This window comes from Chiloscyllium punctatum, chromosome 2, assembly GCF_047496795.1.
Source record: "Chiloscyllium punctatum isolate Juve2018m chromosome 2, sChiPun1.3, whole genome shotgun sequence".
In the NCBI taxonomy this organism is placed as follows: Eukaryota; Metazoa; Chordata; class Chondrichthyes; order Orectolobiformes; family Hemiscylliidae; genus Chiloscyllium; species Chiloscyllium punctatum.
In genome coordinates, this window is record NC_092740.1 from 16,251,210 (window position 1) to 16,273,086 (window position 21,877).

The 21,877-nt window shown below is 48.7% G+C and overlaps 1 protein-coding gene across 2 annotated transcripts in view; it reads left to right on the plus strand.

The window, feature by feature from the left end:
• The window catches only part of dok7b (docking protein 7b), a 131,921-nt gene that overhangs the window by 25,120 nt on the left and 84,924 nt on the right, over positions 1-21,877 (plus strand). For both annotated transcript variants that reach the window (XM_072594349.1, XM_072594356.1), the window contains exons 5-7: positions 1,214-1,333; positions 8,062-8,169; positions 10,688-11,484. In XM_072594349.1, coding sequence (XP_072450450.1) covers positions 1,214-1,333; positions 8,062-8,169; positions 10,688-11,484 — 1,025 coding nt within the window. The remainder of the gene's footprint in view (positions 1-1,213; positions 1,334-8,061; positions 8,170-10,687; positions 11,485-21,877) is intronic.

Sequence of the window (21,877 nt, forward strand, 5' to 3'; positions counted from 1 at the left end):
GGGCAACTCTGACTGTCTTTTTTCAAAATAGTGACTGTGGAATTTTTTATAACAGCTGGAGAGGGGGCAGACTGAGCCCCTGGTTTGACAGCCCACCTGAAGAACAGTGGGTCACTCCCCTCAGTGCTGCACTGTACAGTCAGTCTGGATTACTATATATACTTAAATCTCAAACTCACCACTGTCTGGCTGGTCAATGGCTTCCACTGTCTTCCTGGGGTAGTCTGTTTCTTTAACTTTTAAATAGATAGTGGGTTATGTTTAGGGTTAACAGCATGAAGGCAGATTCACAGCAATGGCTGTACCATATATTTCGCATTTGTGGAAATAATTCTACATCATTTTAACTCAGAATCTTGATTTGGGAGACAGTATTAATGAGGAAGAACCATCACTTTACTTGCTTCAGATTTCTCCACAACTAGTGGACCTAACTCTCTTTGATATAAGGTGAAGGAGGTTTTCTAAGATTACAAAGGGATCTTGATCAAATAGATCAATGGGCTGAGAAATGGCAGATGGATTTCAATCTGGATAAATATGAGGTATTGCATTTGTGTAAAGCAAACAAGGCTGTTCCAATTAATGGTGGAGCTTTGGGTAGTGTTTTAGAACAGAGGGACCTGGGGGTTCAGAAGCATAATTCTGAGGATGTGGGCACAATTAAAACTTTTAAAAGACATTTGGACAAATACATGAATAGGAAATATTTGGAGGGAAACAGGCCGGGCAGGTAGGTGGAGATAGTTTAGTTTGGAATTATCGAGGTAAAAACAATGACTGTAGATGCTGGAAACCAGATTCTGGATTAGTGGTGCTGGAAGAGCACAGCAGTTCAGGCAACATCCAAGGAGCTTCGAAATCGACGTTTCAGGCAAAAGCCCTTCATCAGGGCTTTTGCCCGAAACATCGATTTCGAAGCTCCTCGGATGCTGCCTGAACTGCTGTGCTCTTCCAGCACCACTAATCCAGAATCTGGTTTGGAATTATGTTTGGCTTGGACTGAAGGGTCTGTTTTCGTGCTGGATGACTCGATGATTATGGCTATGACTAGCTGAGTGAATTTCCTTTGGTTTTGTTTACTTTCCTTTGGGGAGAAATACAACTTAAACCCCAAAGAGATTCACCCTCCTGCCCTATAATGTATTGTCAAGTATCCTCCCATGTATGTGAGAGAGTGAACAATCGGCCTTCCCTGTTTTTCTCTCGCCAGGGGCTGGTGTCTTCTGTCTGTCCTGTGCTGAGGGTGAAAGGATCAGCTTTCTCTTCGACTGCATCGTCCGAGGGATCTCACCAACCAAAGGACCTTTTGGGTTGCGGCCCATCCTGCCAGGTTAGTAAAGCAAGTACAGAGTAACAAGAAGGCTAGGCTGTACACCATAAAATGCAGGGTTGGGAGTGGTGTGGACGGAAGGATATTGAGCAGAGATGGAGAGGATTGGGAAGGGGCAAAGGGATGGTAATAAGAGGCAGTGGGAATGGAGATTTGGAGAAAGGTGGAGCAGAAGGAGACGGGGTGGTGTGGAAGTGACAAGGGACTTGTTAGCCTTTATCATAATAGGATTTGAGTGAAAGATAGTCATGGGAAAGATAGTCACCATAGTCCCAATCTCTCAGAGAAAGAGTGGGATGATTGTCTGGTCCAGCATTTATTGTCCAACCCTAATTGACCTGGAGAAGGCAGTATGAGCTGAAGTTATACACTTTGGTAGGATAAACAGCAAAGCTGTACCATATATTCTGCATTTGTGGAAATAATTCTACATCATTTTAATTCAGAATCTTGATTCAGGAGACAGTAATGATGAGGAAGAACTATCACTTCACTTACTTCAGGTTTCTCCATGACCAGTGAACCTAACTCTTGTCCATGCCTAATTGTCTAAGGTAAAGAAGGTTTTCTAGGACTACAAAGGGACCTTGATCAAATGGGTCAATGGGCTGAATATGAGTTATTGCAGTTGGGTACAACAAACAAGGCTTATACAGTTAATGGTGGAGCTTTGGGTAGCATTGTGGAACAGAGTGACCTAGGGGTTCAGGTGCATAATTCTGTGGTGATAAATTAGGAAATGTTGAGGTACAAAGGGACCCACAATGCCCTAGGGAGGGAATTCAAGGCGTTTGACCCAGCGACACCGAAGGAATGGCGATATATTTCCAAGTCAGGATGGTGAGTGGCTTGGGAGGGAACTTGCAGATGGTCGTGTTCCCATGTATCTGCTGCCATTGTCTTTCTAGATAGAAGTGGTCATGGGTTTGTCAGGAAAAAAAGATGGTCGATGAAACTTTGATTATTTGGCATTTTTACCTTTGTATCTATATTGAAGCTTTGGGAAGGAGGGGACACAGATTTGAAGTAATTAGTCAAATAAGCAATAGTAACAGGAGGAGAAACCTACATGTGGCCAGTGGTTAAGGTCTGTACTTTGATTGTGGTGGATGCAGGTTTGATGAGGCATTTAAATGGAACTGAATTACTCTCTGGAAAAGAAGATTGTGCAAGGTCACAGGGAGAAGGCAGGGAGATGACAGTGTCGCTGGGTCACAATCCTGGAATTCCCTTGCTAATAGTATTGTGGGTGTCCCTACACTCCGAGGACTAAAGCAGTTCACAAGGCAGCTCACCACCACCTTCTCGGGGACAATTAGGGACGGATAATACATGTCGACCCAGCCAGAGACACTCCTATCCCATGCAGGTACGATGGGCTGAGCAGTCTCCTGGTGTGCCGTAACCACTTTGTGTTTGTGTAAGGGAGTTAAGCTAGTTATACAAATGAGTATTTATTGTGTTTACTTATTCCTGGTTTCCACCCTGAAATTTAAATGAAGCAAAAGTGAATCAGAGAATTGTTACATCACAGAAGAAAGCCATTTAATCTATATTGGCCTTCCTAAGGAACATTTGAGTACTGTCCCTCCCCTGCCTTATTCCTAAGTCTCTGCACATTCCTCCTCCTGATCGAAGTTTTATTTATTTTCCCTTTTGCTACTTTGCCTTTCCCAGCTGTAGTGTGTAGACTGCATTAATTATGTTTAGATTAGATTACTTACAGTGTGGAAACAGGCCCTTCGGCCCAACAAGTCCACACCGCCCCGCCGAAGCGCAACCCACCCATACCCCTACATCTACCCCTTACCTAACACTACGGGCAATTTAGCATGGCCAATTCACCTGACCTGCACATCTTTGGACTGTGGGAGGAAACCGGAGCACCCGGAGGAAACCCACGCAGACACGGGGAGAACGTGCAAACTCCACACAGTCAGTCGCCTGAGGCGGGAATTGAACCCAGGTCCCTGGCGCTGTGAGGCAGCAGTGCTAACCACTGTGCCACCGTGCCGCCCTAAGTCTGTGTGTATATGTACGTGTGTATGCAGACTATGAGTGAGGTCGGGCTCAGCTATACTGTGGTTCCCCTTGTGCTTTGTGCTTTTATGCCCACACCCATGACAGACTGATCAAGTAGAAAGCAACTGTCCACAATAAAATATCGCAACTAATGGTATTCAGAGATATAATAGGCTCTAATCTAATTTAATATTATCAAAAGACTGTTTCATAAACTCTGTTAGCTAATGCCAGTCAGTCTACTCCATATGCTCCCCTGTATGTGTTTTTAACATTCATGTAGTTAGACTTCAGATTTATGCCTAGCTCTCCATGCATTTCTTTTCTTAAGAGTATACTTGGCACTCTAGTCTCTGAGTGAGAAGGTTGCAGGTCTGAAATCTAATCCAGAACATGAAGTCTTTTATCCAGACCATTGGTCCAAGCTCAGTGGTATGGGAATGTTACACAGCCAGAGGATACTATGCTCCTGTCTGAACCCTCAGGATTCCCTCCCAGTCATTACTGCAAAGAGGATTAGGGAGGGTTTTCCTAGAGTCCTGTCAAATACTTTCCCATCGCCCAACATCGCTAAACATAGGAACAGGAGTAGGCCATTCTACCCACCATGCATTTAGACCATGGCTGATAGTCTACCTCACTGTCCTTCTCTCCACACCATACCATGATGCTATAAATTCCTGTATTAGAATGCCAGAATGTCTTCCACCTGGTCAAAGATTCCACCACCCTCTGGGAAGACGATTCTGAAGATTTTCTCAAAGATTCCACCACCCTCTAGGAAGATGATTCTGAAGATTTTCTCAAAGATTCCACCACCCTCTAGGAAGACGACTCTGAAGATTTTCCATCTTCTCAGTCAAGAAGTTCCTCCTTATCTCAGTCTTAAATGGCCTGTTCTATTATCCTGAGATGACATCCCCTGATTTTACACTCAACAGCAGGGGGAAACAGCTTCTCTACATCTGCACTGTAATGCCCTATTACAGTACAGTTTTTAAAAAATTTCAATGAAGTCACTCCTTATCTTCGAAGCTGATGGGAATACAGACACAAATTCCTCAATCTCTTCTCAGAAGACAATGCACTCCTTCCCAGAGATGAAGCTGGTAAACCTCCATTGCTCCCCCTCTATGCAAGTATATCTTGATTCAGATAAGGGAACCAAAACTGTATGTAATGTACGGGTGAGCTTTTCCCAAGGCTATATACAACTGCAACAAGACATAGAGTCATAGTCATAGAGGTGTACAGCACCAAAATTGACCCTTCGGTCCAACTCGTCCATGTCGGCCAGATCTTCCAAACTAATCTAGTCCCATTTGCCAACACCCGGCCCATATCCCTCTAAATCCTTCCTATTCATATATCCATCCAATTGCCTTTTAAATCCTGTAATTGTACCAGCCTCTACCACTTCCTCTGGCAGCTCATTCCATACGCACCATCCTCTGCATGAAAAAGTAGCGCCTTTAAATCTTTCCCCCCTCACCCTAAACCTATACCCTCTAGTTCTGGACTCCCCCAGTGCAGGGAAAATACCTTGTCTATTTACCCTATCCATGCCCCTCATGATTTCATAAACTTCTATAAGGTCACCCCTCAGCCTCTGACAATCCAGGGAAAACAGCACCAGCCCATTCAACCTCTCCCTATAGCTCAAACCCTCCAACCCTGGCAACATCCTTGTAAATCTTTTCTGAACCCTTTCAAGTTTTACAACAGCCTTCCTACAGGAGAGAGACCAGAATTGCACACAATATTCCAAAAGTGGCCTAACCAATGCCCTGTACAGCAGCAACATGACCTCCCAACCCCTATACTCAATACTCTGACCAATAAAGGAAACCGTACTAGACACCTTCTTCATTTACCTATCTACCTGAGCCTCCACTTTCAAGGAACGATGAACCTGCACTCCAAGGTCTCTTTGCTCTGCAATGCTTTTCAGGGCCTGACCATTAAGTGTATAAGTCCTGCCCTGATTTACCTTTCCAAAATTGCAGTACCTCACATTTTTCTAAATTAATCTCCATCTGCCACTCCTCAGCCCATTGGCCCAGCTGATCAAGATCCTGTTGTACTCTGAGGTAACCTTCTTCGCTGTCCATCTTTACTCCTGTACTTGAATCCCTTTGAAACAAAAACTAACTGAACTATTTGCCTTTGTCATTTCTTGCATATTAACTTTAAGTGGCTTGTGAATAAGGATAGCCAGCCCCCTTTGGACACATCCATTCCCCACCCAGAAAAGTAATCTGTCTCATTTTTATACCAAAGTGAATAACTTCGCTCTTCACACTTTCCCTTTTGTCAAATCAGGTTGAATCTTCACAATTTTTCCTTTCTGTTCTCGTCCAGTAATTTGAACATTTCCCAGCAACTGATGTCAAATAGATCCGTCATTCTCTATCTCACCCCCCCTTCCTTAAATAGTGAGGTTACATTTACAGGCCATTATCTCAGTGCTTCCTGTGCCCAAAATCAGAGTTTTTTAAAAAAGAATTATTCATGGGATGTGGGTATTGCTGGCTAGACCAGCATTTATTGCCTATCCCTAATTGCCCAGAGGGCAGTTAAGGAGTAACCACATTGCTGTGGGTCTGGAATCACATGTAGGCCGGACCAGATAAAGATAGCAGATCTCATTCCGTAAAGGACATGAGTGAACCAGAGAGTGACTTTTCCCCCAAAAATCAATTCATTGTCATCATTAGACTCTTAATTCCAGGTTTCTATTGAATTTAAATTTCACCATCTTCCATGGTGAGATTTGAACTGAGGTCCCCGGATTAATAGTCCAGCAAATACCACCATTAGACCATTGCCTCCCTTAGTACAAATTTACCTCAAAAGTAATTCTTTGACAAGTACTTTTGAAGCTGGGAAAGATGCTAAATTAGTGTGGGAGTATACTGACACAGACACAGGGAGAATGTGCAAACTCCACACAATCAGTTGCCTGAGACTGGTATCAAACCCAGGTCCCTGGCACTGGGAGGCAGCAGTGCTAACCACTAAGCCACCATGCTGCCTGAGTTAGAGAGCTACATTTATTGTGGTGGTGTAAATAGAGAGTTTACAGCACTACAGGAGGGAGAGAGTCTTACTTCATGATCAAGGACCAACTAGAAGCCTTAAGGGACCCAGAAGGTTAGCAATCCAATGAGATAAAACATCCTGTATCAGTGCAATCTAAACATCCAAACCGTCAGGTAACAAAGTGGCTGCTGCATGGTTCCAGTGAACCTTTAGATCTTGGTTGTAGCTTAATTGTGGAGCAGGATGTAACTGGAAGGTGCAGATAGATCGAGGCCAAGTGCATAGACATTCCCTAGGCAAAAGTGGGTACTGCAGGTGCTGGAGATTAGATTCAAGATTAGAGCGGTGCTGGAAAAGCACAGCAGGTCAGGCAGCATCCGAGGAGCAGGAAAATCGACATTTCGGGCAAAAGCCCTTCATCATGGACATTCCCTGTTGAATGAAGAAATGCTTGATTAATGAATCTTTCCACATCACCTTATCTCCGCATAAGGAGATCATGTATCCTGAGATGTTCTGAGTGTGACACTGTGGGTTGGATTTGATCCCTTCAAATCCTTGGAATTAAATAAAACCAGACCCTTGGAGTTGTGCTGAAGACAGTGGGTGAGCTTCCAGGAGTTGGCATTAGGACAGCTACCACTGCCTGGGTTTTCTCACTCTAACCTCCGTTCCCTAGTTACTGACTGTATCCCTCTCCCCCGGCAACAAGCTGGCATTAAGCCACTCTGTCTGCAACCTTGATCCCACAGTGAGCTTCCAATCTCTCCTTGGCACCATCACCCACGCCAGTGTTGCCATCTCTGTAACATTGCCTTAATGTAGGCTCTGTCTCACCTACTGCTGGAGCCCTCATTCATGACTTTTATTTTAAACCTCTGACCCTGACCATTATGAACCATTCCTGGCTGCTCTCCCACATTCCAGCTTTTGTAAACTCGAGAGCATCCAGAATCTCTGCAGTCCGTGCAGTGAGTCCTGTTCCCCTGTCATCTTGGTGCAGGCTGACTCATATTCAGTGACGTCTTGATTTTACAATTGTTAACCTTGTTTTCAAATTCCTCCATAACCCTCATCGCTCCCTGTCTCGGTAATCTCTGCTGATCCCAGTATCATCTGAGATATTTGAAATATGCTTCCATTGCTGGTTCCCCTCAGACCTCCTGACTGTGATCGCTCCGACCATTGGTGACCATGCCTCCAGTCCAACCTTTGACAATGTGAAGTCCGTCTCACTATCTTACCTGAGGCTTGAAGAAATATTGGAGGCTCCTAGAGTTACAATAGTGCAGACTCAATCTGCACTGACCCTCCAATATATCCATAACCCCGCATTTCCCATAGCTAATCCACCTATCCTGTATATCTCTAGACACTATGGGGTAATTCATAGCATGGCTAGTCCACCCATCTTTGAACTGTGGGTGGAAACCAGAGTTCCTAGAGGGAGCTCACACAGACACAGGGAGACGTGCAAACTTCACACAGACAGCTACCCAAATCTGGAATTGAACCCAGGTCCCTAGGGCTGTGAGGCAGCAGTGCTAACCACTGAGCCAGTGTATTGGGGACTGCCGAGGTCCTCTGTTAAGCAAACCTATCTGCAATGAGGAATCAAGATGTCTTCGTGGCAAAGCTTCTTACTGCTTCCCATTGAATTGTAGATCCCAGTACGAGCCAAGCGTATACAGAGGAGAGGATCAGTCATGAAGCATTGGAGTTAGAGAAACGCTTGAGTCTTTTGTCACAATCCAGTCGACAAAGCAGTGGAGGTAAGTTGCAAATGTTTTGAAATCTTGGTTCAGTTTTTAATTCCTGCTACCCCACACCCCTGCATGCCTGGGTCAACAACCCTGAGATTCCTGTCTTAGAACGCCCTCCTCTGCATTAGACATTGTCACTTCCATGCCCTATTCCCGAGGCTGAAATATTGCACTCTGAGATGGACAGACCCACTAAGGAAGTAGCAGCAAATTACTGCAGATGTTGGAATCTGTACTGAAAACAAAATAATGCTGGAAATCCCAGCAGGTCAGGTAGCATCCATGGAGAGAGAACAAGCTAACATTTCGAGTCCAGATAACTTTGATGAAGAGTCATCTAGACTCGAAAAGTTAGCTTGTTCTTTCTCTATGGCTGCTGCCTGACCTGCTTGGTGAGGGAATGCTGCATTGTCTGAGAGGCTGCCCTTATGACAAGACTTTAAACCAAAGTCCCATCTTCCCCTCTGTAAGTTCCCAAAGTGCAATTTCAAAGAGAGGAGGCCTAGAGTGATTTTTTTTTTCCCTTTATTCATTGGTGGGATGTGGGCATCGCTGGCCGGGTCAGCATTTATTGTGCATCCCTAGTTGCCTCTGAGAAAGTCTTGGTGAACGGTCCTCTTGGGCCATTGCAGTCCACCTGCCCTGAGGGAGGGAGCTCCAGGATTTTGACCCAGGGACACTGAAGGAATAGCAATATATTTCCAAATCAGGATGGTGAGGAACTTGAAGGTGGTGGTGTTCTAGTTGGTTGTGAGTTTGGATGGTGCTGTCTGAGGATCTTTGGTGAATTTCTGCATGGCATCATGTACATAGTACACACTGCTGCTACTATGGAGGGAGTGGATGTTTGTGGATGTGGGGCCAATCACACGGCTGCTTTGTCCTGGATGGTGTCAAGCTTCTTGAGTGTTGTAGGAGCTGCCCCCATCCAGGCAAGTGGGGAGTATTTCCATCACATTCCTGACTTATGCCTCGTAGATGGTGGACAGGCTTTGGGGGGGTCAGGAGGGGAGTTACTCGCTGCAGTACTCCTAGCCTCTGTAGCCACTGTGTTTATGTGGTGAATCCAGTTGAGTTTCTGATCAATGATAACTCCCAGGATATTAATAGTGAGGGATTCAATGATGGTAAAACCATTGAATGTCAAGGTCGGTGGTTAGATTGTCTCTTGTTGGCGATGATCATAGCCTGGCATTTTTGTGGCATGAATGTTACTTGCCACTTGTCAGTCCAAGCCTGGACATTGTCCATTTTGTTGCATTTGTTCCTTCAAAACAGATTAACATGTCGCTTTCTCTCCTTTTCTTTCTGAGAACCTTCTGGGTTACTTGCCCTGACAATAGTGGTTAGGTTTTCTGAATTAAGGGTACACAATTGGGTGAAAACTGTTCTGGAACATCCTGACAGTGTGAAAGATTTTACAGAAATTAGTTTCTTCTCTCCTTTTATTTTCATGGGGTGTGGATGTGACTGGCAAGCACAGCATTTATTGCCCACTCCAAAAATGCTGAGTGCCTCACTAGTGGGACAGTTCAGCATCAACCAAATTGCTGTGAGCTTGGAGTCACTTGGAGGCCAGACCAGGTAAAGATGGCAGATTTCCTTGCCTGAAGGACAACAGTGAATCAGATTGTTTTTTTTAAACAAACTATTATTACAGATTTCTACTTAATTCAAATTTCATCATTTGCCACAGTAGGATTTAATGTCCTTGGAACATCGGGTTGGGATTCTGATCCAATATTACCATTACCCACTGCCTTATCTGAGCTTAACTGTTCCTCCTCACACTGTAGGACCAGTGTTCCCTGCTAAATCCATGTCTCAATGATATGGAACACAGACGGAGAGCCTGGGGAGCTGGGGGTAACGTCATTAGTGCAGTAATACAGGACTCCCAGACTAACTGAAACTGTGACTGAGCCTCATCGTGGTTGCTTGAATTCAGTAAAAATATGAAATGAAAAGCGAGTCTAATGGTGACCATGTGACCACTGTCAATTGTAAAAACCCATCTGCTTCACTAATGTCCTTTAGGGATGGAGATCTGCCATCTTCATCGGGTCTGGCCCCATATATAACTCCAGAGTCTAGGTTAGAGTGGTGCTGGAAAAGCACAGCAGGTCAGGCAGCATCTGAGGAGCAGGAAAATCAACATTTTGGGCAAAAGCCCTTCACCAAGCTTCCTGATGAAGGTCTTTGGCCCGAAGTGTCGGGCCTGACCTGCTGTGCTTTTCCAGCACCACTCTGATCTTGGCTCTAATCTCCAGCATCTGCAGTCCTCACTTTTGCCTATATGTAACTCCAGAGCCCAGATGGTTGACTCTTAACTAGTGATGGGCAATAAGTTATCTCAGTACTTGCATAGAATGTCCTCTGCCTTATTCTCGACCCTGATCATCTTTGTATGAGCGAGTATGGAGACAGACATGGCTTGCTTGGCGTGGTACTGGGTTGTCTATATTGTAGTTACGTGGCTTCACCTCCACGGGATGGTTTTATCTCTATTTTGTTGTTTCTGCCCCAGGAGATGACCGCAGTCTGTCCAGCTCAACTGAGTCCTCTGACACCAGCCAGTCAGACAGTGCCAGCCTGGGAAGTCGGATGACCCTGTGGCCAGAGCAGCTGCCGGTCAGTGGCCTGCCAGAGGGTCAATCTCTGGGCGCGGCGGCCAAGGGGCTGGGCGCGGCTGAGGAGAAACTCTACGCGGAGGTCACCCGGGGGTCGAAGCCACCTCCCAAGCCGCCTCGGTCACGTAAGCTGCAGGAAGTGGGTCGTCAGAGTTCCTCCGACAGCGGCATCGCCACCGCCAGCCACTCCTCCTATTCCGGAAGCTTCTCTTCCTACGCCGGGAGCCAGAGTGACGAGTTTGGCTCCTTGCTCAGCCTGCCGTCGGCCTGGACTGCTGAGCAGACCCTGTGCACTTGCGAGATGCCCGGATCAGAGTATCAGGTTCCCATCTCCGCTCGCCATCATTACGACACACCTAGGAGTGTCTTACAGGCAGCTGTGACAAAAGAGACACCTCCCATCCCTGCAACCAAGGACCAGGCCCCTGCACCTCAGGAGACGGCTGATGCAGAGAGGTGCAAGAGCTTCTCTGCAGCCCTGGAAGGTGCTGAACTGTCCGCTGAGGTCATCCCAAAGTGGACCCAGTTAAAGCTACGGGGGCAGGCACCAGAGGCCACAGGAGGTGAAGCAACATCACTCAGTGGAGCGTCGGGGTTGGGAGCAGGAACCACAGACCCCTGCGAGATTTACAACCCTTACCCAGGAACAGGCCGGGCACTTTTCACTGCCTGCCTGACATGTGGCGGTCTCAAGGTAACCCGCAAATACTGTCTAATCCTTGATGAAGATTTGGCAGGCTCAGTGCCGAAATAAGCAACCAACACAGGGAATGCTGGAGAAACTCAGCAGGAGAGACGAGAGAGGAGAGGGTGTGTGTGAGCGAGGAGAGTGTGTGAGCGAGGGGAGTGTGTGAGCGAGGGGAGTGTGTGAGCGAGGGGAGTGTGTGAGCGAGGGGAGTGTGTGAGCGAGGGGAGTGTGTGAGCGAGGGGAGTGTGTGAGCGAGGGGAGTGTGTGAGCGAGGAGAGTGTGTGAGCGAGGGGAGTGTGTGAGCGAGGGGAGTGTGTGAGCGAGGAGAGTGTGTGAGCGAGGGGAGTGTGTGAGCGAGGGAGAGAGGAGAGTGTGTGAGAGAGAGAGAGGAGAGTGTGTGAGAGAGAGAGAGGAGAGTGTGTGTGCGAGACAGAAGAGTGTGTGTGTGTGTGAGAGAGGAGAGTATGTGTGTGTGTGAGAGAGAGGAGAGTGTGTGAGAGAGAGAGAGAGAGGAGAGTGTGTGAGAGAGGAGAGAGGAGAGTGTGTGAGAGAGAGAGAGAGAGGAGAGTGTGTGAGAGAGAGAGAGGGAGGAGAGTGTGTGAGCGAGAGAGAGGGAGGAGAGTGTGTGTGTGAGAGAGAGAGAGGAGAGTGTGTGTGTGAGAGAGAGAGAGGAGAGTGTGTGAGAGAGGAGAGAGGAGAGTGTGTGAGAGAGAGAGAGAGAGGAGAGTGTGTGAGCGAGAGAGAGGAGAGTGTGTGTGCGAGACAGAGGAGTGTGTGTGTGTGTGTGTGAGAGAGGAGAGTATGTGTGTGTGTGTGAGAGAGAGAGGAGAGTGTGTGAGAGAGAGAGAGAGGAGAGTGTGTGAGAGAGAGAGAGAGAGGAGAGTGTGTGAGAGAGAGAGAGAGAGGAGAGTGTGTGAGAGAGGAGAGAGGAGAGTGTGTGAGAGAGAGAGAGAGAGGAGAGTGTGTGAGCGAGAGAGAGGAGAGTGTGTGTGTGCGAGAGAGAGGAGAGTGTGAGAGAGAGAGAGAGGAGAGTGTGTGTGTGAGTGAGAGAGGAGAGTATGTGTGTGTGTGAGAGAGGAGAGTATGTGTGTGAGAGAGAGAGAGGAGAGTGTGTGAGAGAGGAGAGAGGAGAGTGTGTGAGAGAGAGAGAGAGAGGAGAGTGTGTGAGCGAGAGAGAGGAGAGTGTGTGTGTGCGAGAGAGAGGAGAGTGTGTGTGAGTGAGAGAGGAGAGTGTGTGTGTGTGTGAGAGAGGAGAGTATGTGTGTGTGTGTGAGAGAGGAGAGTATGTGTGTGAGAGTGAGAGAGGAGAGTGTGTGAGAGAGAGAGAGAGAGGAGAGTGTGTGAGAGAGAGAGAGAGAGAGGAGAGTGTGTGAGAGAGGAGAGAGGAGAGTGTGTGAGAGAGAGAGAGAGAGGAGAGTGTGTGAGAGAGAGAGAGAGAGGAGAGTGTGTGAGAGAGAGAGAGAGGAGAGTGTGAGAGAGAGAGAGAGGAGAGTGTGTGAGCGAGAGAGAGGAGAGTGTGTGTGTGCGAGAGAGAGGAGAGTGTGTCTGTGAGAGCGAGGAGAGAGTGTGTGTGTGTGTGAGAGAGGAGAGTATGTGTGTGAGAGAGAGAGAGGAGAGTGTGTGAGAGAGAGAGAGAGAGGAGAGGTGTGTAAGAGAGGAGAGAGGAGAGTGTGTGTGCGAGACAGAAGAGTGTGTGTGTGTGTGAGAGAGAGGAGAGTGTGTGTGTGTGAGAGAGGAGAGTATGTGTGTGAGAGAGAGAGAGGAGAGTGTGTGTGTGAGAGAGAGAGAGGAGAGTGTGTGTGTGAGAGAGAGAGAGGAGAGTGTGTGTGTGTGAGAGAGAGAGGAGAGTGTGTGAGAGAGGAGAGAGGAGAGTGTGTGAGAGAGAGAGAGAGAGGAGAGTGTGTGAGCGAGAGAGAGGAGAGTGTGTGTGTGAGACAGAAGAGAGTGTGTGTGAGAGAGAAGAGTGTGTGTGAGAGAGAGGAGTGAGTGTGTGTGAGAGAGAGGAGAATGTGTGTGTGTGAGAGAGAAGAGAGTGTGTGTGAGAGAGAGGAGTGTGTGTGTGTGTGTGTGTGAGAGAGGAGAGTATGTGTGTGAGAGAGAGAGAGGAGAGTGTGTGAGAGAGAGAGAGAGAGGAGAGTGTGTAAGAGAGGAGAGAGGAGAGTGTGTGTGCGAGACAGAAGAGTGTGTGTGTGTGTGAGAGAGGAGAGTGTGTGTGAGAGAGAGGAGTGTGTGTGTGTGAGAGAGAGGAGAATGTGTGTGTGTGTGAGAGAGGAGTGTGTGTGTGAGAGAGAAGAGTGAGTGTGTGTGTGAGAGAGGAGAGTGTGTGTGTGAGAGAGGAGAGTGTGTGTGTGAGAGAGAAGAGTGTGTGTGTGAGAGAGAAGAGTGTGTGTGAGAGAGAAGAGTGTGTGTGTGAGAGAGAAGAGTGTGTGTGAGAGAGAGAAGAGTGTGTGTGTGAGAGAGGAGAATGTGTGTGTGAGAGAGAGGAGAATGTGTGTGTGTGAGAGAGGAGAGTGTGTGTGTGAGAGAGGAGAGTGTGTGTGAGAGAGAGGAGTGTGTGTGTGTGAGAGAGAGGAGTGTGTGTGTGTGAGAGAGAGGAGAATGTGTGTGTGAGAGAGAGGAGAGTGTGTGTGTGAGAGAGGAGAGTGTGTGTGTGAGAGAGGAGAGTGTGTGTGTGAGAGAGGAGAGTGTGTGTGTGAGAGAGGAGAGTGTGTGTGTGAGAGAGAGGAGTGTGTGTGTGTGAGACAGAAGAGTGTGTGTGTGTGAGAGAGAGGAGAGTATGTGTGTGTGTGAGAGAGGAGAGTATGTGTGTGAGAGAGGAGAGTATGTGTGTGAGAGAGAGAGAGGAGAGTGTGTGAGAGAGAGAGAGAGGAGAGTGTGTGAGAGAGGAGAGAGGAGAGTGTGTGAGAGAGAGAGAGAGAGGAGAGTGTGTGAGCGAGAGAGAGGAGAGTGTGTGTGAGCGAGAGAGAGGAGAGTGTGTGTGAGCGAGAGAGAGGAGAGTGTGTGTGAGCGAGAGAGAGGAGAGTGTGTGTGTGTGAGAGAGAGGAGAGTGTGAGAGAGAGGAGAGGAGAGTGTGTGTGAGTGAGAGAGGAGAGTGTGTGTGTGAGTGAGAGAGGAGAGTGTGTGAGCGAGAGAGAGGAGAGTGTGTGAGCGAGGAGAGTGTGTGAGCGAGAGAGAGGAGAGTGTGTGAGCGAGAGAGAGGAGAGTGTGTGAGCGAGAGAGAGGAGAGTGTGTGTGTGAGACAGAAGAGTGTGTGTGTGAGAGAGAAGAGTGTGTGTGTGAGAGAGAAGAGTGTGTGTGTGAGAGAGAGGAGTGTGTGTGTGTGAGACAGAGGACTGTGTGTGTGTGTGAGAGAGAGGAGTGTATGTGTGTGTGTGGGAGAGGAGAGTGTGTGTGTGAGAGAGGAGAGTGTGTGTGAGAGAGAGGAGAGTGTGAGAGAGAGGAGAGTGTGTGTGAGAGAGAGAGAGGAGAGTGTGTGTGAGAGAGAGAGAGGAGAGTGTGTGTGAGAGAGAGAGAGGAGAGTGTGTGTGCGTGAGAGAGGAGAGTGTGTGTGTGTGAGAGAGAAGAGTGTGTGTGTGTGTGAGAGAGAGGAGTGTATGTGTGTGTGTGAGAGAGGAGAGTGTGTGTGAGAGAGGAGAGTGTGTGTGAGAGAGGAGAGTGTGTGTGAGAGAGAGGAGAGTGTGAGAGAGAGGAGAGTGTGAGAGAGAGGAGAGTGTGAGAGAGAGGAGAGTGTGGGAGAGAGAGAGAGGGGAGTGTGTGAGAGAGAGAGAGGAGAGTGTGTGTGAGAGAGAGAGAGGAGAGTGTGTGCGTGAGAGAGGAGAGTGTGTGTGTGTGAGAGAGAAGAGTGTGTGTGTGAGAGAGAAGAGTGTGTGTGTGAGAGAGAAGAGTGTGTGTGTGAGAGACAGAGGAGAATGTGTGTGTGTGAGAGAGGAGAGTGTGTGTGCGTGAGAGAGAAGAGAGTGTGTGTGAGAGAGAAGAGTGTGTGTGTGTGAGAGAGAAGAGTGTGTGTGTGTGAGAGAGGAGAGTGTGTGTGTGTGAGAGAGAAGAGTGTGTGTGTGAGAGAGAAGAGTGTGTGTGTGAGAGAGAAGAGTGTGTGTGTGTGAGACAGAGGAGAATGTGTGTGTGTGAGAGAGGAGAGTGTGTGTGCGTGAGAGAGAAGAGAGTGTGTGTGAGAGAGAAGAGTGTGTGTGTGTGAGAGAGAAGAGTGTGTGTGTGTGAGAGAGGAGAGTGTGTGTGTGTGAGAGAGAAGAGTGTGTGTGTGAGAGAGAAGAGTGTGTGTGTGAGAGAGAAGAGTGTGTGTGTGTGTGAGACAGAGGAGAATGTGTGTGTGTGAGAGAGGAGAGTGTGTGTGCGTGAGAGAGAAGAGAGAGTGTGTGAGAGAGAGGAGTGTGTGTGTGTGAGAGAGAGGAGTGTGTGTGTGTGAGAGAGAGGAGAATGTGTGTGTGTGAGAGAGGAGAGTGTGTGTGTGAGAGAGAAGAGTGTGTGTGTGTGAGAGAGAAGAGTGTGTGTGTGTGAGACAGAGGAGAATGTGTGTGTGTGTGTGTGTGTGAGAGAGGAGAGTGTGTGTGTGAGAGAGAGGAGAGTGTGTGTGTGTGAGACAGAGGAGAATGTGTGTGTGTGCGTGTGAGAGAGGAGAGTGTGTGTGTGAGAGAGGAGAGTGTGTGTGTGAGAGAGAAGAGTGTGTGTGTGAGAGAGAAGAGTGTGTGTGTGAGAGAGAGGAGTGTGTGTGTGTGAGAGAGAGGAGAATGTGTGTGTGTGAGAGAGAAGAGTGTGTGTGTGAGAGAGAAGAGTGTGTGTGTGAGAGAGAAGAGTGTGTGTGTGAGACAGAGGAGAATGTGTGTGTGTGTGTGAGAGAGGAGAGTGTGTGTGTGAGAGAGGAAAGTGTGTGTGTGAGAGAGGAGAGTGTGTGTGTGAGAGAGGAGAGTGTGTGTGTGAGAGAGAGAGGAGAATGTGTGTGTGTGAGAGAGAAGAGAATGTGTGTGTGTGAGAGAGAAGAGAGTGTGTGTGTGAGAGAGAAGAGTGTGTGAGTGAGAGAAGAGAGTGTGGGAGAGAGAGAAGAGAGGAGAGTGTGAGAGAGAGGAGAGAGGAGAGTGTGTGAGTGAGAGAGGAGAGTGTGTGTGTGAGAGAGAGAGAGGAGAGTGTGTGAGTGAGAGAGGAGAGTGTGTGTGAGAGAGAGAGGAGAGTGTGTGAGAGAGAGAGAGAGAGGAGAGAGAGAGAGAGAGGAGAGTGTGTGAGAGAGGAGAGAGGAGAGTGTGTGAGAGAGAGAGAGAGAGAGAGAGAGGAGAGTGTGTGTGAGCGAGAGAGAGGAGAGTGTGTGTGAGCGAGAGAGAGGAGAGTGTGTGTGAGCGAGAGAGAGGAGAGTGTGAGAGAGAGGAGAGGAGAGTGTGTGAGAGAGGAGAGAGGAGAGTGTGTGAGAGAGAGAGAGAGAGAGAGGAGAGTGTGTGTGTGAGTGAGAGAGGAGAGTATGTGTGTGAGAGAGAAGAGTGTGTGTGTGTGAGAGAGGAGAGTGTGTGTGTGAGAGAGGAGAGTGTGTGTGTGAGAGAGGAGAGTGTGTGTGTGAGAGAGGAGAGTGTGTGTGTGAGAGAGGAGAGTGTGTGTGTGAGAGAGAAGAGTGTGTGTGTGTGAGACAGAAGAGAGTGTGTGTGAGAGAGAAGAGTGTGTGTGTGTGAGAGAGAAGAGTGTGTGTGTGAGAGAGGAGAGTGTGTGTGTGAGAGAGAAGAGTGTGTGTGTGTGAGAGAGAGGAGAATGTGTGTGTGAGAGAGAAGAGTGTGTGTGTGTGAGAGAGAAGAGTGTGTGTGTGAGAGAGGAGAGTGTGTGTGTGAGAGAGGAGAGTGTGTGTGAGAGAGAAGAGTGTGTGTGTGTGAGACAGAGGAGAATGTGTGTGTGTGTGTGTGAGAGAGAGAGGAGAGTGTGTGTGTGAGAGAGGAGAGTGTGTGTGTGAGAGAGGAGAGTGTGTGTGTGAGAGAGGAGAGTGTGTGTGTGAGAGAGAGAGGAGAATGTGTGTGTGTGTGAGAGAGAAGAGAATGTGTGTGTGTGAGAGAGAAGAGAGTGTGTGTGTGAGAGAGAAGAGTGTGTGTGTGAGAGAGGAGAGTGTGTGAGAGAGAGAAGAGAGGAGAGTGTGAGAGAGAGGAGAGAGGAGAGTGTGTGAGTGAGAGAGGAGAGTGTGTGAGAGAGAGAGAGGAGAGTGTGTGAGAGAGAGAGAGAGAGGAGAGAGAGAGAGAGAGGAGAGTGTGTGAGAGAGGAGAGAGGAGAGTGTGTGAGAGAGAGAGAGAGAGAGAGGAGAGTGTGTGTGAGCGAGAGAGAGGAGAGTGTGTGTGAGAGAGAGAGAGAGAGAGAGGAGAGTGTGTGTGAGCGAGAGAGAGGAGAGTGTGTGTGAGCGAGAGAGAGGAGAGTGTGTGTGAGCGAGAGAGAGGAGAGTGTGAGAGAGAGGAGAGGAGAGTGTGTGTGTGAGTGAGAGAGGAGAGTGTGTGTGTGAGAGAGAAGAGTGTGTGTGTGAGAGAGAGAGGAGAGTGTGTGTGTGAGAGAGAAGAGTGTGTGTGTGTGAGAGAGGAGAGTGTGTGTGTGAGAGAGGAGAGTGTGTGTGTGAGAGAGGAGAGTGTGTGTGTGAGAGAGGAGAGTGTGTGTGTGAGAGAGGAGAGTGTGTGTGTGAGAGAGAAGAGTGTGTGTGTGAGAGAGAAGAGTGTGTGTGTGTGAGACAGAAGAGAGTGTGTGTGAGAGAGAAGAGTGTGTGTGTGTGAGGGAGAGGAGAGTGTGTGTGAGGGAGAGGAGAGCGTGTGTGAGAGAGAGGAGAGTGTGTGTGTGTGAGAGAGGAGAGTGTGTCTGTGTCAGAGAGGAGAGTGTGTGTGTGAGAGAGGAGCGTGTGTGTGAGAGACAGGAGAGTGTGTGTGAGAGAGAGGAGAGTGTGTGTGTGTGAGAGAGGAGAGTGTGTGTGTGAGAGAGATGACAGTGTGTGTGTGTGAGAGGAGAGTGTGTGTGAGAGAGACAGGAGAGTGTGTGTGAGAGAGACAGGAGAGTGTGTGTGAGAGAGACAGGAGAGTGTGTGTGAGAGAGACAGGAGAGTGTGTGTGAGAGAGAGAGGAGAGTGTGTGTGTGAGAGAGATGACAGTGTGTGTGTGTGAGAGAGGAGAGTCTGTGTGTGAGAAAGAGGAATGTGTGTCAGAGAGAGGAGTGTGTGTGTGAGAGGGAGGAGAGTGTGTGTGATAGACAGGAGAGTGTGTGAGAGAGAGGAGAGTGAGTGTGTGTGAGAGAGGAGAGTGTGTGTGAGAGAGAGGAGAGTGTGTGTGAGAGAGAGGAGAGTGTGTGTGAGAGAGAGGAGTGTGTGTGTGCGAGACAGAGGAGAGTGTGTGTGTGAGACAGAGGAGAGTGCCTGTGTGAGACAGGAGAGTGTGTGTGTGAGAGAGTGGAGAGTGTGTGTGTGAGAGAGGAGAGTGTGTGTGAGAGAGGAGAGTGTGTGTGTGTGAGAGAGGAGAGTGTGTGTGTGAGAGAGGAGAGTGTGTGTGTGAGAGAGTGGAGAGTGTGTGTGAGAGAGTGGAGAGTGTGTGTGTGATAGAGGAGAGTGTGTGTGTGTGAGAGAGAGGAGAGTGTGTGTGAGAGAGAGGAGAGTGTGTGTGTGAGAGAGGAGAGTGTGTCTGTGAGAGAGAGGAGAGTGTGTCTGTGAGAGAGAGGAGAGTGTGTGTGTGTGAGAGAGGAGAGTGTGTGTGTGTGAGAGAGAGAGAGTGTGTGTGAGAGAGGGAGAGGAGAGTGTGTCTGTGAGAGAGGAGAGTGTGTGTGTGTGAGAGAGGAGAGTGTGTGTGTGTGAGAGAGGAGAGTGTGTGTGTGAGAGACAGGAGAGTGTGTCTGTGTCAGAGAGGAGAGTGTGTGGGTGAGAGAGGAGCGTGTGTGTGAGAGACAGGAGCGTGTGTGTGAGAGAGACAGGAGAGTGTGTGTGAGAGAGAGAGGAGAGTGTGTGTGTGAGAGAGGAGAGTGTGTGTGTGAGAGAGGAGAGTGTGTGTGTGAGAGAGGAGAGTGTGTGTGTGAGAGAGGAGAGTGTGTGAGATAGAGAGGAGAGTGTGTGTGTGAGAGAGATGACAGTGTGTGTGTGTGAGAGGAGAGTGTGTGTGAGAGAGACAGGAGAGTGTGTGTGTGAGAGAGACAGGAGAGTGTGTGTGAGAGAGAGAGGAGAGTGTGTGTATGTGAGAGAGGAGAGTGTGTGTGTGAGAGAGGAGCGTGTGTGTGAGAGACAGGAGAGTGTGTGTGAGAGAGACAGGAGAGTGTGTGTGAGAGAGAGAGGAGAGTGTGTGTGTGAGAAAGAGGAATGTGTGTGAGAGAGAGGAGTGTGTGTGTGAGAGGGAGGAGAGTGTGTGTGATAGACAGGAGAGTGTGAGAGAGAGAGGAGAGTGAGAGAGAGAGAGGAGAGTGTGTGTGAGAGAGAGGAGAGTGTGTGTGTGAGAGAGGAGAGTGTGTGTGTGTGAGAGAGAGGAGAGTGTGTGTGTGAGAGAGGAGAGTGTGTGTGTGAGAGAGGAGAGTGTGTGTGTTTGTGAGACAGGAGAGTGTGTGTGTGAGAGAGAGGAGAGTGTGAGAGAGAGGAGAGTGTGTGTGTGTGTGAGAGAGAGAGAAGAGTGTGTCTGTGAGATAGAGGAGTGTGTGTGTTTGAGAGAGGAGAGTGTGTGTGTGTGAGGGAGAGGAGAGTGTGTGTGAGAGAGAGGAGAGTGTGTGTGTGTGTGAGAGAGGAGAGTGTGTGAGAGAGAGGAGAGTGTGTGTGTGTGAGAGAGGAGAGTGTGAGAGAGAGAGGAGAGTGTGTGTGTGTGAGAGAGGAGAGTGTGTGTGTGTGTGAGAGAGGAGAGTGTGTGTGTGAGAGACAGGAGCGTGTGTGTGAGAGACAGGAGAGTGTGTGTGTGAGAGACAGGAGAGTGTGTGTGAGAGAGACAGGAGAGTGTGTGAGAGAGAGGAGAGTGTGTGTGTGTGAGAGAGGAGAGTGTGAGAGAGAGAGGAGAGTGTGTGTGTGTGAGAGAGGAGAGTGTGTGTGTGTGTGAGAGAGAAGAGTGTGTGTGTGAGAGAGACAGGAGAGTGTGTGTGAGAGAGACAGGAGAGTGTGTGTGAGAGAGAGAGGAGAGTGTGTGTGTGTGAGAGAGGAGAGTGTGTGAGATAGAGAGGAGAGTGTGTGTGTGTGAGAGAGGAGAGTGTGTGAGATAGAGAGGAGAGTGTGTGTGAGAGAGATGACAGTGTGTGTGTGTGAGAGGAGAGTGTGTGTGAGAGAGACAGGAGAGTGTGTGTGAGAGAGACAGGAGAGTGTGTGTGAGAGAGACAGGAGAGTGTGTGTGAGAGAGAGAGGAGAGTGTGTGTGTGTGAGAGAGGAGAGTGTGTGAGATAGAGAGGAGAGTGTGTGTGTGTGAGAGAGGAGAGTGTGTGTGTGAGAGAGATGACAGTGTGTGTGTGTGTGAGAGGAGAGTGTGAGAGAGAGGAGAGTCTGTGTGTGAGAAAGAGGAGTGTGTGTGTGAGAGGGAGGAGAGTGTGTGTGATAGACAGGAGAGTGTGTGTGAGAGAGGAGAGTGTGAGAGAGAGAGGAGAGTGAGAGAGAGAGAAGAGTGTGTCTGTGTGAGAGAGAGGAGAGTGTGTGTGAGAGAGAGGAGAGTGTGTGTGAGAGAGAGGAGAGTGTGTGTGAGAGAGAGGAGAGTGTGTGTGAGAGAGAGGAGAGTGTGTGAGAGAGAGGAGAGTGTGTGAGAGAGAGGAGAGTGTGTGTAAGAAAGAGGAATGTGTGTGAGAGAGAGGAGTGCGTGAGCGAGAGAGGAGAGAGTGTGTGTGTGTGTGAGAGAGAGGAGAGTGTGTGTGTGTGTGTGAGAGAGAGAGGAGTGTGTGTGAGAGAGGAGAGCGTGAGAGAGAGAGGAGAGTGTGTGTAAGAAAGAGGAATGTGTGTGAGAGAGAGGAGTGCGTGAGCGAGAGAGGAGAGAGTGTGTGTGTGTGTGAGAGAGAGGAGAGTGTGTGTGTGTGAGAGAGAGAGGAGAGTGCCTGTGTGAGAGAGAGGAGAGTGTGTGAGAGAGAGAGAGGAGAGTGTGTGAGAGAGAGAGAGGAGAGTGTGTGAGAGAGAGAGAGGAGAGTGTGTGTGTGAGAGAGAAGAGAGTGTGTGTGTGTGAGAGAGGAGAGTGTGTGTGAGAGAGAAGAGTGTGTGTGTGTGAGAGAGGAGAGTGTGTGTGTGAGAGAGGAGAGTGTGTGTGTGAGAGAGGAGAGTGTGTGTGTGAGAGAGAAGAGTGTGTGTGTGAGAGAGAAGAGTGTGTGTGTGTGAGACAGAAGAGTGTGTGTGTGAGAGAGGAGAGTGTGTGTGTGAGAGAGGAGAGTGTGTGTGTGAGAGAAGAGTGTGTGTGTGTGAGAGAGAAGAGTGTGTGTGTGAGAGAGGAGAGTGTGTGTGTGAGAGAGGAGAGTGTGTGTG